The 16,072-nt window shown below is 42.9% G+C and overlaps 1 protein-coding gene across 4 annotated transcripts in view; it reads left to right on the forward strand.

The window, feature by feature from the left end:
* The window catches only part of LOC139278581 (kinesin-like protein KIF21A), a 187,283-nt gene that overhangs the window by 59,139 nt on the left and 112,072 nt on the right, over positions 1-16,072 (forward strand). For all 4 annotated transcript variants that reach the window (XM_070897506.1, XM_070897508.1, XM_070897507.1 and 1 more), the window contains 4 exons: positions 2,550-2,745; positions 10,710-10,899; positions 13,966-14,029; positions 14,503-14,700. In XM_070897506.1, the coding sequence (XP_070753607.1) occupies positions 2,550-2,745; positions 10,710-10,899; positions 13,966-14,029; positions 14,503-14,700 (648 nt within the window). The remainder of the gene's footprint in view (positions 1-2,549; positions 2,746-10,709; positions 10,900-13,965; positions 14,030-14,502; positions 14,701-16,072) is intronic.

A 16,072-nucleotide genomic window follows, 5' to 3' on the forward strand; every position in this document is an offset into this window, starting at 1 on the left:
TTTACTACTTTAAGTACAGCAAGCTTTTCTAGTAACTCATCTTTATCAATTTTTATTCCATCCAATATCTCCTCTACCTCCTTCTTCACTATGTCTATGGCAGCATCTTCATTGGTGAAAACATGCAAAGTACTCATTTAGTACCTCAGTCATATCCTCTGCCTCCATTCATAGGTCTCAATTTTGATGCTTAACAGACCCCGTCCCTCTTACTATTTATATCACTATAGACTTTTGGATTACTCTTTGTTACCTGCCATTCTATTCTCATACCCTCTCTTTTCCCCTCATTTTCTTTTTCATTTCTCCTCTGAACTTTCTACATTTAGTCTGATTCTCAGATGTATTCTCGACCTGACATCTGTCATACGTGTTCTTTTTCTGCTTCATCTTGCACTCTATCTCTTTTGTCATCCAGGGTAGATGCTGAGAGATTGTTTTCCCTGGTTGGAGAGCCTAGAACTAGGGGACATAGTCTCCGGACAAGGGACTGGCCTTTTAAGACTGAGATGAAGAGGAATATCTTCACTCAGATGGTTGTGAATCTTTGGAATTCTCTCCCCCAAAGTGCTGTGGATGCTTAGTCGTTGAGTATATTCAAGGCTGAGCTAGATACATTTTTGGACTCGAGGAATTAAGAGATACGGGGTTAGGGCAGGAAAGTGGAGTTGAGGTCAGAGATCAGCCATGATCTTATTATGTGGCAGAGCAGGCTCGAGGGGCTGTGTGACTTGTTCCTAATTCTTATGTTCTTATGAGCAAGATCTAAGCAGTGTATATGCTTCACTGGGATTGTGAGAAGGCATTTGATAAAATTCAGTGAGGGACATTTTAATCTCTGAATTTTTAGAGTAAGGTACTCTGAACTGATTACATTTAGAACATCATTGGAGCAGAGTTAAGTGTGATGGCCAAATAAACAAAGGCCTGGTGTAAGCCAGTATAAACGGATAGTAAAAAGGTGACTGTTTAGTTCAGAAAAGTGAACAATATTTGGAGAAACTTCATCTAACCAAGTTGCAAAGAATACAAGTTCTGCAGTCTTTAAACCCAAGCAGAGCATTTTGATAGTTGTACTTGGTGCTACTGAACCAGAATACATCAATGCAGGGCACTTGCAATATGATAAGCATGCCCATCGCTGAACCAAAGGATTTTCTAATAAGAGATGTGACCGACAATATAGAAGGTCTCAAAATTGGCTCCATTTATTTATTAATGTCCAATTAGACATATTTTAGGCACATCCTTACAAGTAACTTAACTGCTCATGATGGCCAGATATACAGAAAGGCATTATGAAATTAGCAAGCAGGAAAGATAGATCACTCTTGGGGTGATGGATGTATCCATTCCTCACATTTTCTGCAGTATCTGTTAGGAGCTGATGCATGACAGCAGTGAAGACCAGCAAGGGCCAAAATTACAGCCTCCTATTGTTCCTCGGTTGTATTAATAATGATATCCTCCTCGTGAGCCACTTACAGCTGGGACATAGACATCAAAATAGATTAGAATTTTTTATGGGACAGATTAAATCAGAGTCATTCTCCAATTTCAACAGTTGCTGTGGGGCCTTTACTCGAACTGTGCCATATAACAAAAATCCTGAAGTTGGTTTAAAGATTCCCTTTGTTCAAATGATGGTGCCTTACCATTGAAAATTAAAAATGCTATACAGACTTTCTGCTCAACATTTCAGATGGGCACATAACGTCTTCAACTCCACCTTGTCTTGCCAACTGATACATTTCTAATTGTGTAGGGGAAAAGAGGGCAGAAGCAAAAGGAGAAATGCCCAATTAAAACCTCCGGAAGAACTGACTACCCAAGATAAAACAAGTGGATTACATCCTTCTACATATAAATCAGCAAATAAGAATGTCAGGTGTCTGGGATACTCTTTCCAGATGATAGAGATGTTGAAAATGGGCACAAATGGGGAAATCCAGTCAAAATTATGTGCATTTGAGCTGCCCCAAAATAATGACAGTTGCGAAAGTCGTTCATTTTTCCTCGACATTAAATAACTGGGGAAAGCTCATTGTCCCTTTTTAAGCAAGAAACTCAACAGAATTTCTCATTTTAAAACTTTCGTTTGTTCGCTGTAGTAAAGTGTCATGGCTTAGTGCCTCTTTTGACAGTCTGGCTGAAGTCAGGATTTGGCCCATTGTGCAAGTTCTGTCAAACAGATCATTTACAATTTGTACGGTTGTCTAGTCTCCTACAATGTTTTAACATTTTGCAATGCAACGTATTAGTAGACAAGGGAAAAGGAAAAGCATGTCCACAACTGTTGTAAAGTTGAGAATAAATTAAAACTGAGCAAATTTAAGGGGAAATCATTAATATTTTTAACCAAGTGAGCATGAGTATGATTCAATAAAAAAAAATCTTGGAATGTTGTAATGTCACGCTTAAATTTATATAACCTGTAATTTATCACATGGTCCTATTCTTAATTGGGTAACTGAACAGATGTTTTAGATATTTTTACATGTGACTAGTGAGATGTATTTCTATAGTGAGCCTCTAGTTTTCCTTTACAGCCAAACAGTTATGATAGCTTGCGTCAGTCCATCAGATCGCGATTTCATGGAAACTTTGAACACGCTGAAATATGCAAATCGAGCACGAAACATCAAAAATAAAGTGATGGTCAACCAGGACAGAGCAAGCCAGCAAATCAACGTGCTGCGTGGTGAAATAGCACGGCTGCAGATGGAACTTACAGAATACAAGACGGTAAGAGAGTTTGGGGAAATTGGAAGGAAATTGCAAATTTTTCTTTTGGAATGCTCCAAGCTGCACAACACTAGAGATGACCTTGCCTCAGTCAGTGTTCTGAGGAGGCCATGTAAGAGGATAAGTCTCTAAGATGTTGATGTGATGGAGTCATCCCATCACACACTACTGATTCTGCATACACTCGAAACCTCGGGTATGCGTTGGGATGTCTTTGTTTTTCCCAATTTAGAGAACATTCCTGCACTCCCAAGTCATTTCAGATAACTACTATACAGTTAAGTACCAATTCATTAAGCAGTTAAATGTATTCATTAAGAACCAAACCTACATCCTCCGCCTCAACACACAAGTTACTTTTTTGGATTCTAATAGGCCCTACTCTCTCTTTAGTTATAGAAACTTAGAAAATAGGTGCAGGAGTAGGCCATTCGGCCCTTCGAGCCTGCACCACCATTCAATATCATGGCGGATCATCACCTCAGTACCCCTGTCCTGCTTTCTCTCCATACCCCTTGATCCCTTTAGCCATAAGGGCCATATCTAACTCCCTCTTGACTATATCCAATGAATTGGCATCAACAATTCTCTGCGGTAGAGAATTCCACAGGTTAACAACTCTGAGTGAAGAAGTTTCTTCTCATCTCGGTCCTAAATGGCTTACCACTTATTCTTAGCCTGTGTCCCCTGACTCTGGACTTCCCCAACATCGGGAAAATTCTTCCTGCATCTAACCTGTCCAGTCCTGTCAGTATTTTGTATGTTTCTATGAGATCCCCTCTCATTCATCTAAACTTCAGTAAGTACAGGCCCAGTTGATCCAGTCTCTCCTCATATGTCAGTCCTGCCATCCCGGGAATCAGTCTGATGAACCTTTGCTGCATTCCCTCAATAGCAAGAACGTCCTTCCTCCGATTAGGAAACCAAAACTGAACACAATATTTCAGATGAGGCCTCACCAAGGCCCTGTACAACTGCAGTAAGACCTCCCTGCTCCTATACTCAAATCCCCTAGCTATGAAGGCCAACATGCCATTTGCTTCTTCACCGTCTGCTGTACCTGCATGCCAACTTTCAATGACTGATGTACCATGATACCCAGGTCTCGTTGCACCTCCCCTTTTCCTAATCTGCCGCCATTCAGATAATATTTTGCCTTCCTGTTTTTGCCCCCAAAGTGGATAACCTCACATTTATCCACATTATACTGCATCTGCCGTGCATTTGCCCACTCACCTAACCTGTCCAAGTCACCCTGCAGCCTCTTAGCATCCTCCTCGCAGTTCACAACGCCACCCATCTTAGTGTCATCTGCAAACTTGGAGATATTACACTCAATTCCTTCTTCTAAATCATTGAAGTATATTGTAAATAGCTGGGGCCCCAGCACTGAGCCCTGCGGCACCCCACTGCCTGCCATTCTGAAAAGGACCCATTTATCCCGACTCTCTGCTTCCTGTCTGCCAACAGTTCTCTATCCATGTCAATACATAACCCCCAATACCATGTGCTTTAATTTTGCACACCAATCTCTTGTTTGGGACCTTGTCAAAAGCCTTTTGAAAGTCCAAATACACCGCTCCTGTATTCCCTCCTGTTCATTCTACTAGTTACATCCTCAAAAAAAATTCTCAAGATTTGTCAAGTATGATTTCCCTTTCATAAATCCATGCTGACTTGGACTGATCCTGTCACTGCTTTCCAAATGCGCTGTTATTTCATCTTTAATAATTGACTCCAGCATTTTCCCCACCACTGATGTCCGGCTAACCAATCTATAATTCCGTTTTCTCTCTCCCTCCTTTCTTAAGTGGTGTTACATTAGCTACCCTCCAGTTCATATCCTCTTGCTCTTATGTATTTATGAAACATCTTTGAGTTTTCCTTGCAAATATTTTTTTAATGCCCTCTTTGCTTTCCTAATTTCCTTTTTTAATTTCACCCCTGCACTTTATACTCCTCCAGGCTTTCTGCAGTATTTAGCTCTCAGTATCTGACATAAGCTTCCCTTCTTTTGTCTTATCCTACCTTGCATACACCTTGACATCCAGGGGGCTGTAGATTTGGGAGTCTCACTTTCTTTGTGGGAACATATTTGCTCTGAAACCTCACTATCTCCTCCTTGAATGCCTCCCACTGCTCTGACACTGATTTACTTTCAAGTAGCTGTTGGGCTCAAGTTTTGGCTCGAGTTGCTCCTATTTTTTTGGAGCAACTAGTTTAGAATGGAGTATCTTAGAAATTGCAATTCTCGGCATTTAGTTTGCTCCAGTTCTAGTGAGTTAGAATAGTTTCATTTTAGAACAGTTTTTTTCAAAAGGGGGTGTGTTCGGCCACTTGCGCCTGTTTTGCAAGTTTAGGCAGTGAAAACTTACTCCAAACTAACTTAGAATGGAGTAAGTGTAGATTTTTGTACGCTCAAAAACCTTGCCTACACTTTAGAAATTAGGTGCAGGGAACGAGAGATAGTGGATGGGGGGTGGGGAAGGGAAGTTTACAAGCATTAAACACTTCACTTTTACAAATAAAGAGCCATCATCAATAATAAATATGATAAATAAATCAACCAATAAATCAATAATGTTTTGAAAATGATTACACCATCCCATACCATAACTATTTTTTGACGTCGTAAATTTGCTAATTCACTGTTGACATGCCTAATCACAACCCACTATCTCAGCCAGTTCCTCCGAACGTATGTCTTGGATGACAAGCTTACTGCTTCATGCATTGCTAAATCAGACATGCTTCAAAACTGCCCCTCCTTTACCATATTGATCGCTTTTATAGAATCCTAGGTAAACTAACACAAATCTACACGCAACAGGTAGGTGAGATTAAAAACTGCATAAAGTACTTTAAAACATCCAGTAACACAGGATCTTTACACCCTCAAGTGATCTTTGGATAGTTTATCAAATTATTTGAAGCTGTCTGCACAACAATATATTTTTAGCTTTGTCATTGTAAACCCCCAAATGGCTGAAAGCTCATTGTAATTGCTTCTTCAGAAATTAATGCAAAAGCACACAGAACAGACACATGTTTCGGAACAAGCCCATCCCTTTTTAAATAATCTCAACCCCAGAAACCCAGCTTTTCCCCATACCCTTCAATCATTTTCTCTCCAGAAACTTACCTTAAACTCATTTATATTATTACTTTCTAGTGCTCTCTCTCTCTCTCTCTCTCTCTCTCTCTCTCTCTCTCTCTCTCTCTCTCTCTGAGAGAGAGAAACTTCTTCCACAATGTCATTATTCTTTGTGTAAATAAAGGCTCACTGACTTCCCTCCTTGTTCCATGATACATTAATAAGGCATGGATTCGGGTTGGTGCAGGCTTGATGATTCAAATGGCCCTTTCTCATTCCAGACATTATGTTCTTATAGTTCTCCCGGCTGAACGCGGCAGGCACTGTTCCCGCAGGTCGCGGCGGGAAGCCCATTCGGCCAGGGCTAGGGATGGTGTGCTTCGGGCCCCTTCCACACAGCCTGCACAGATTCGGGGACGAGGAGCTACTGCACATGTGCGCACACTCTAGCGCGTATGCGCAGAGGTCCCGGCACTGTTTTCAGCGCTGGGACCTGGCTCCGACCCCCCCCCCCCCCACCCTTTGTGCTACGCTACGCCAAGGGCCTTCATCGTTCCAGCTGCGGGGAGAATAGCAAGGTCACTTTTAGGCGCGGTTTCTGTTCTTAAAAAGTCGGCGCAGCTTCTCAGCGTGGGGGCAAACTTGGGCCCGTTAAATCACATCTCTGCTTAGTAAAATTGGCCTTTCCCCAATTGACAACTTTTACTCCTGGTCTATCTTTTTTCCTTTTCCATAACTACGCTAAACCTAACTGAATTATGATCACTACCACCAAAGTGCTCTCACTGACACCCCTTCCACCTGCCCACCTTTAATCCCTAAAATCAAGTCCAAAACTGCCCCCTGTCTTGGACTTGCTATGTACTGGCTAAATAAGTTTTACTGAATGCATTTTAAGAATTCTGCACCCTCTATATCTTTTACACTGATTCTATTCCAGTTAATATTGGAAAAGTTGAAATCCCCTACGATTAGTGCCTTATCGTTTTTCACTCCTCAGAAATTTGTCTATATATTTGCTCTTGTAACTCCTCTTAATTCTTTGGGGGTCCATAGTACACTCCCAACAGTGTGATTGCCTTTTTTTTTTGTTTTTCAGTTCAACCCATATGGCTTCATTTAATGATCCTTCTACATAAGAACATAAGAAATAAGAGCAGGAGTAGGCCATTTGACTCCTCGGACCTGCTCTGCCATTCAACAAGTTCATGGCTGATTTGATCCTGACCTCAACGCCACTTCCCCGCATGCTCCCCATAACCCTTGACTCCTTTATCGTTAAAAAATCTGTATCTTCACCCTAAATACATTCAATGACCCAGCCTCCACAGCTCTCTTAGGTAGAGAATTCCAAAGATTCACAACCCTCTGAGAAAAGAAATTCTTCCTCATTTCCATTTTAAATGGATGACCCCTTATTCTGAAACTATGCTCCTAGTTTCCCCCACTAGAAGAAACAACCTCTCTGCATCTACCCTGTCGAGCCCCCTCAGAATCTTATTCGTTTCAATATGATCGCCTCTCAGTCTTCTAAACTCCGAGTATAGGCTCAACCTTTTTTCAAATGACCACCCCTTCATCTCAGGAATCAACCTCATGAACCTTCTCTGAACTGCCTCCAGTGCAAGTATATCTTTCCTTAAATAAGGAGACCAGGTCTTACCAACGCCCTGTACAGTTGGAGCAGGACTTCCCTACTTTTATACTCCATCCCCCTTGCTAAAAAGGCCAACATTCCATTTGCCTTCCTAATTACTTGCATGCTAACTTTGTGTGTTTCATGTACAAGGACCCCCTGATCCCTCTACCATGCATTTTGTAATCTCTCTCCATTTAAATAATAATTAGCTTTTATATTTTTTCTACCACGTTTTCCCACATTATACTCCATCTGCCAAATTTTTGCCCACTCACTTAACCTATGTAGATTCTTTGCGTCCTCCTCACAACTTGCTTTCCCACCTATCTTTATCATCAGCAAATTTGGCTCTATTGCACTCGGTCCCTTCATCCAAATCATTTAATATAGATTGTAAATAGTTGAGGCCCCAGCACTAATCCTTTTGGCACCCCACCAGTTACAGTTTGCCAACCTGAAAATGACCTATTTATCCCAACTCTCTGCTTTCTGTTGGTGAGCCAATCCTCTATATTACCCCCAACCCTGTGAGCTCTTATCTTGTGCAGTAACCTTTTATGTGGCACCATATCAAATGCTTTCTGGAAATCCAAATACACGACATCTACTGGTTCCCCTTTATCCACCTTGCTCGTTACATTTGTCAAACAGGATTCCCCTTTCATAAAACCATGCTATCTTTGCTTGACTGACGATTTTCTGAATGTCCTGCTACTATTTCCTTAATGATGGACACCAGCATTTTCCCAGTGACAGATGTTAGTAACTGGTCTATAGTTTCCTGCTTTCTGTCTCCCTCCTTTCTTCAATAGAGGCATTACATTTGCAGTTTTCGAGTCTTCTGGCACCTCTCCAGAATCCAGGGAATTTTGGTAGATTGCAATCAATGCGTCCACTGTAACCACCTCTTTTCAGACTCTATGATGCAGGCCATCGGGTCCAGGGGACTTGTCAACCTTTAGTCCCATTAGTTTGTCGTGAAGACTGATACAAAATATTTGTTCAAAGTGTCTGCCATTTCCCTGTTTCCCATTATTAATTCCCCAGTCTCATCCTCTAAGGGACTAACATTTACTTTAGCTACTTGCTTTCTTTTTATAAGCTATCTTCTCTATCATTTTTTTTAGTCATCCTTTGCCGATTTCTAAAAGTTTCTCAATCCTCTGGCCTGCCACTGTTCTTCACAACATTGTATGCCTTTGTTTTCAATTTGATACCATCCTTTACTTAGTTAGCCACGGATGGTTCATTATTCTCTTGGAGTCTTTGTTTCTCACTGAAATATATCTTTGGTGAGAGTTATGAAATATCTCCTGAAATGTTTGCCACTGCTTTTCTACAATATTGCCCTTTAATATATTTTCTCAGTCCACTTTAACCAACTCTGCCGCTTAGCTTTGTAATTACCTCTATTTAAGTTCAGGACACTAGTTTGAGACCTAGCTTTCTCACCCTCAAACTGAATTTGAAATTCCGAAGAGGATCCTTCACTACGAGATCATGAATTAATCCAGACTCATTATACATTACCACATCTAAAATAGTCTGCTCCCTGGTTGGTTCCACAACATATTGTTCCAAGAAACCATCCCGCATCAACTGTATTAATGCTTCCTCCAGGCTATCTTTGCCAATTTGATTTGTCCAATCAATAGGAAGCTTAAAAATCGCCCATGATTATTGCCATACCTTTCTTACAAGCCTTTATTAATTCTTGATTTATACTCTGTCCTGTAGTGTGGCTACTGTTTGGGGGCCTGTAGACCACTCCCACTAGTGACTTCTTCCCATTATTATTTCTTATCTCCATCCAAATTGATTCGACATCTTGATCTTCTGAGCCAATATCATTTCTCAACACTGCACTGATCACATCCCTTAACAGAGCTACCCCACCTACTTTTCCTTTCTGCCTAACCTTATGACATCCTAACATATCACCCCTCTTCACAGCTGTAATTGTTTCTTTAACCTCAGCTCATCTGTTTTATTTACTAGATTCCTTACATTGAAGTACATACCATTAAGCACTGACAAACTCCTTTGTTTCCTCTACCTTCCAAACTCGCTTACTAATTTTCTGCTTTCCATTTCCAGCTTTGCTTCTCTCCTTTCTGAATCTATGCTCAAGTCCCCATCCCCCTGCCAAGCTAGTTTAAAGCTTCCCCAACTGCACTAACAACCCCCCCAGCCTGCCACTACAAGGATCTTGGTCCCAACCTTGCTGAGATGCAACCCGTTCGGCTTGTACAGGTCCCACCTCCCCCAGAGCCGGTCTCAATGCCTCGAGTCCAAAGCCCTCACTCCTGCACCATCTTTCCAACCACACATTCATCTGCTGTATCCTCCTATTTCTGTACTCAAAATGACTGTCAGGAGTGGCAAGTGGAGAGCATTTCACCACACTCCTGACTTGTCTTGAAGGTGGTGGAGAGACTTTAGGGAGGATTTTTTTTTTCCTTTTCTAGCAGTTTCATGCAACTGAGTGGCTTTTTGCAGAGGGCAAAAGAGTCAGCCACATTGGTGAGGGACTGGAGAGACCAGCCTGTGTAAGGACAGCAGATTTCTTTCCCTAAGGACTTCTGATTGGTACCAGCTTTCTATTTCTAGATATTAAAAACTGAATTCAAATTCTCAAACTACTATGGTGGGATTTAAACTCTTTCCTGAAATACTGGTCCAGTAATATAACCACAACGCTACTGTACCAGTGCAGATCGACATCTGAATGTTTCCAGAGTTTGTGCCAGACATTGCAAGGGTATAGTCTCAAATGAAGATGATCATGTTCAGATAATTGCCTTTTTTTTTATTTGCAGGCACTGCCTGATCAGAATTCCTGTGCTATGCAACTAAGGGAGGCCAACTAAGCTAGCCCTTTAGCGGGCAGCTTCTTGCCCCTACACTTCCACCACATACTGGTGGAGTGAATAACAGTGTTGAGGTGTTGGCTTGCTCCAATTACCTGGAGTTGTGGCAGGTTCTTGAAGAGAAGGGCATGTTGATTGTTGGCAAGATGACTTCCTTCAAATGGCGCTTTCAAAGCAATATTCTGCAATCATAACCATTTGAGGTGAAGAGGCCTTGTCTGTGGGTGTGGGTGGGACAATTAATTTGCAGAATAAAGTGGAACGCAGATGGGCAACAGAGAAATCTGAGAAGTTTGACAACCAGCTGAGAAACCCGTTTGATCTTGACATACAAGTCTCAACCAAAATTTTTGTTTTTTAGGGTAAGAGAATAATGGGAGATGATGGTGTGGAGAGTATCAATGATATGTTCCATGAAAATACTATGCTACAAACTGAAAACAATAATCTGCGAATGAGGATAAAAGCTATGCAAGAGACCATAGAATCGCTGAGGGCAAGAATAACACAGCTTCTCATTGATCAGGTCAACCAAGTTCTTGCTAAATCAGGTAATCTCTTAATTTTAATAGTTCAAAATGAAGTGAAATGTGGTTTTGTTTATTTTCTCTTTAAATGGCGGTTTAATGTGATTTTGATGTCAGAAAGTAATGTTAAATATTCTAAAACAAGTTATTTCTGCATGTTCATTGGTGCAGCAGAAAAACATATCTTTTCCCATTGCACATGTTCCGAAAGTACTCAGTACCCTGCAAAAATGACCACTGGTTGCTCAATGAAAGTAAGCTTGAACAATTGAATTCAAGTTGTCGTACATTATGGAATATCATTCTATTCAAAATATGTTCCCTTAAAAACTCTGCTGCACTTGCCATCATAATTTCAACTTGCTGGCATTTAGCCAATCTGGGGCGGGGAAATGGGGCAAGCTGTATTTGGGGCAGTCTTGTGCTTTGGTAGCATTAGGAAATGTTACTGGGTGGAGATTCTCGAAGTTGACAGTACTGCAGTGGGCCTGCTACAACTTGGTAGTATGGAGCATCCTTTTATCTGGCCTCACTGGCGGGGAACCTGGGGTAGGGTGGAACTGTGGAAGGTGAACCTGAGGTTTTGCACAACGAGAGGTTGAAATGTAAGATTTGGCTCACTGGATTCCTGGTGTTGGTCCCCAGTGAGGGGAGGGACAGACCATGGGTGTGACTGCACCTATTTTCTATGTTTCTATAGCAGGAAAGGGGTACTGAGGGAATGATCAGCAAAGATCTTATTGAATGGCGGTGCAGGTTCGAAGGGCCGAATGGCCTACTCCTGCACCTATTTTCTATGTTTATGTGAAGAGATCCCATGTCTCGTAGCAGTGTTTTGTGATATTAACATAGAAAATAGATGCAGGAATCGGCCATTCGGCCCTTCGAGCCTGCACCACCATTCAGTATGATCATGGCTGATCATGTGACTTCAATACCCCATTCCTGCTTTCTCTCCATACCCCTTGATCCCTTCAGCCATAAGGGTCACATCTAACTCCCTTTTGAATATATCTAACAAACTGGCCTCAACAACATTCTGTGGTAGAGAATTCCATAGGTTCACAATTCTCAGTGAAGAAGTTTCTCCTCATCTCGGTCCTAAATGGCTTACCCCTTATCCTTAGACTGTGACCCCTGGTTCTAGACTTCCCCAACATCGGGAACATTCTTCCTGCATCTAACCTGTCCAATCCCGTCAGAATTTGATATGTTTCTATGAGATCCCCTCTCATTCTTTTAAATTCCAGTGAATACAAGCCAAGTCGATCCAGTCTATCTTCATATGTCAGTCCTGCCATCCCGGGAATCAGCCTGGTGAACCTTTGCTGCACTCACTCAATAGCAAGAATGTCCTTGCTCAGATTAGGAGGCCAAAACTGTATACAATATTCAAGATGTGGCCTCACCAAAGCCCTGTGCAACTGCAGTAAGACCTCCCTGCTCAAATCCCCTCGCTACGAAGGCCAACATGCCATTTGCCGCCTTCACAGCCTGCTGTACGTGCATGACAACTTTCAATGACCGAAGTACTATAATACCCAAGTCTTGTTGCACCTCCCCTTTTCCTAATCTGTCACCATTCAGATAATCTGCCTTCCTGTTTTTGCCCCCAAAGTGGATAACCTCACATTTATCTACATTTGTACTGCATCTGCCATGCATTTGCCCACTCACCTAACCTGTCCAAGTCACCCTGCAGCCTCTAAGAAACATAGAAAATAGGTGCAGGAATGGGCCATTCGGCCCTTCGAGCCTGCACCACCATTCAATAAGATCATGGCTGATCATTCCCTCAGTATCCCTTTCCTGCTTTCTCTCCATACCCATGATCCCTTTAGCCGTAAGGGCCATATCTAACTCCCTCTTGAATATATCCAATGAACTGGCATCAACAACTCTCTGCGGTAGGGAATTCCACAGGTTAACAAATCTCGTGAGTGAAGAAGTTTCTCCTCATCTCAGTCCTAAATGGCCCTACCCCTTATCCTTAGACTGTGTCCTCTGGTTCTGGACTTCCCCAACATCGGGAACATTCTTTCTGCATCTAACCTGTCCAGTCCTGTCAGAATCTTGTATGTTTCTAATGAGATCCCCTCTCATCCTTCTAAACTCCAATGTCCAAAGGCCCAGTCGATCCAGTCTCTCCTCATGTCAGTCCAGTGATCCTGGGAATCAGTCTGGGAATTAGTGAGCTCCTCACAGCTCACTGCCACCCAGCTTAGTATCATCTGCAAACTTGGGGATATTACATTCAATTCCTTCGTCCAAATCATTAATGTATATTGTAAATAGCTGGGGTCCCAGCATTGAACCTTGCGGTACTCTACTAGTCACTGCCTGCCATTCTGAAAAGGACCCGTTTAGTCCTACTCTTTGCTTCCTGTCTGCCAACCAGTTCTCTATCCACGTATTCCAGCAACTGCAACCACATTTACGGTGCTGGACATTTCAAACGGGTTTTGGTCAATTCTCCTGAAACAGGAAGACCAGTACAAGTTTGCCTTCACTTTTAAAGGACAGCATTACATATGAACATACACTAAGGGATCTCTGAAAGTTACATTTGGTGTTCAGTGATTTGTTCTGGATATGTCTACATTCTCTCCCCTCCTACTCTCTCTCTCTCTCTCTCTCTGTCTCTCTCTCTCTCTCTGTCTCCCTCTCTCTCTCTGTCTCCTCTCTCTCTCTGTCTCCCTCTCTCTCTCTGTCTCTCTCTGTCCCTCTCTCTCTCTGTCCCTCTCTCTCTCTGTCCCTCTCTCTCTCTGTCCCCCTCTCTCTCTCTCTCTCTCTCTCTCTCTGTCCCTCTCTCTCTCTGTCCCTCTCTCCCTCCCTCCCCCTCCCCCCCTCTCTCTCTCTCTCTCTCTCTCTCTCTCTCTCCCTCCCTCCCTCCCTCCCTCCCTCCCTCCCTCTCTCTCTCTCTCTCTCTCTCTCTCTCTCTCTCTGTCCGTCCCTCTCTCTCTCTCTCTCCTCCTCCCCCCACCCCACCATACCCCTTTCTCTGGTTCCCTCTGCTACAATTGTGATAGGATTATATTTGTGCCTTTTTAAACCTGACTAATGCAAGTGTTCTGTCATGATGCATTACAGGAGATGGAAATGAAGAAATTAGTGCAATGATTCAGAATTATATCCAAGAAGTTGAAGATCTCCGGTAACTGTGTTTTTATTTGTCCAGATAAAGGGGATTGTATGTTGGCTCATGCCCTGATTTTTGAAATAAGGTCAAAGATATGCAGCAATAACATTATTGTAGCTGTCAAAAAATGGAATGTCGAATGCACTCCGGTGTGTAACAATTCAGTGAGATTCTGCCCGAATGAGGAGCATTCAGCTTAAGCCTTCCAACAGACTATATAAAAGAGTATAATTGTGTCTGTACAACTTACTTGATCTCTGATAAATAATTCAAGGAAGAAACAACCAATTAAATTAATATTTCTTCCTGTCTTCAAAGCTAATGCTGTAATCGACATTTTTCAGCCCTAAATGCATTCCACATAAGTCATGCTACTTCCATAATTTGAGCAGGACTATAATTGTGTTCTGTAGAGTATTTCATATTTTTTCCCATGTTTAACTCTAACCCACAATTGCATTCTTAGCCTAATATTCTTCTGCCTTTAGGTCAAAACTATTTGAGAGTGAAGCTATGAATGAAAACCTTCGGCGTAACCTTTCAAGGGCTTCAGCAAGACCACCATACTTGAATGGCACTTTTTCTGGTTCAGTTCTTAATTCAGAAAAAGGAGCTATGGATGTCTTGGAAATGGCTAAAAAGGACTTGGAAAAACTTAAGAAAAGAGAAAAGAAAAAGAAGAAAAGGTAAGTGTGAATGTTGAGTATGTATAAAATATCTTTAAACTGCTGTGATTCAATATTTGGTATGAGGAGTGCAGCTTAATGCTTAAATTGCATTTGTTTTTAATATGTAATTTGTTCCAAGTACCTTGGGTATTGGAGTTGATGTGCATATGTGAATTTCAATGTAAAATTATTTATAATGCTTTGAAAATTTAAAGTGTGTTTAATATTTAAAATCATCATTATATCGAGTGGATTTTGCAAGCAACTAATAGTGGAACAGAGTGCATTAGTTGTATTTTTTTTACAACAAATCTTTTATTGGTTAGCTTAAGCCTTTGTGCTCATTGTGCTGTAAACAATCATAATTTTTTTCCCCTTTGGTATATGTACGACTCCCTCATTCTGTCCACGATCATCTCTTTTGAATGGGTCCTCTTCACCATGCAGCTAAAAGGGAGGGACGCAACCTATGTGCAGGTCTCTGGTAACGCCACCATCTAGTGCAGGTCTCTGGTAACGCCACCATCTACTGCAGGAACACCATGGTCTTCATGCATTGTATACCAATCAAAGTTTGACTTTTATATGCTGCTTTGCCAGTATAATGGGCCCACGTTTGCCACCAGGGTTAGAACGGCGCATCTGCGTGTGGTGTGCTGACTTTTTAGAACAGAAACGGCGCTTATTATTTACCTTGGTATTCTCCCCTCCGTCTGGTCGATCCAGGCCCTTGGCGCAGTGCAGCAGAACGCGTGGAGGGTGGAGCCAGGTCCCGGTGCTGAAAACAGCATGCTGCCTCCTTCCCTCCCTCCTGTTTAGCTCCTGCTCTTTTTTCTCCTCCCCCCCCCGCCCCCCCCTCCACATCGGTGGCGGCACCTGCCTGGCATCTTGCAGGGGGCGGGCCCCACCCGCAGTCTTCGGCGTGGCCCATTCAGCCTCTCCCCCCTCCTCCTCTTCCTCTCTTCCCCCCCCCTCCTCCTCTTCCTCTCTTCCCCCCCCCTTCCTCCTCTTCCTCTCTCCCCCCCCCTCCTCCTCCTTTTCCTCTCTCGCCCCACCCCCTCCTCTTCCTCTCTCCCCCCACCCCCTCCTCCTCTTCCTCTCTTCCCCCCTCCTCCTCTTCCTCTCTTCCCCCCTCCTCCTCTTCCTCTCTTCCTCTCTTCCCCCCCTCCTCCTCCTCTCCCCCCTCCTCTTCCTCTCCCTCTCCCCCTCCTCTTCCTCTCCCACCCCCCCTCCTCTTCCTCTCCCACCCCCCCTCCTCTTCCTCTCCCACCCCCCCTCCTCTTCCTCTCCCACCCCCCCTCCTCTTCCTCTCCCACCCCCCCTCCTCTTCCTCTCCCACCCCCCCTCCTCTTCCTCTCCCACCCCCCCTCCTCTTCCTCTCCCACCCTCC

Source organism: Pristiophorus japonicus, chromosome 13 (assembly GCF_044704955.1).
Source record: "Pristiophorus japonicus isolate sPriJap1 chromosome 13, sPriJap1.hap1, whole genome shotgun sequence".
Lineage (NCBI taxonomy): Eukaryota > Metazoa > Chordata > Chondrichthyes > Pristiophoridae > Pristiophorus > Pristiophorus japonicus.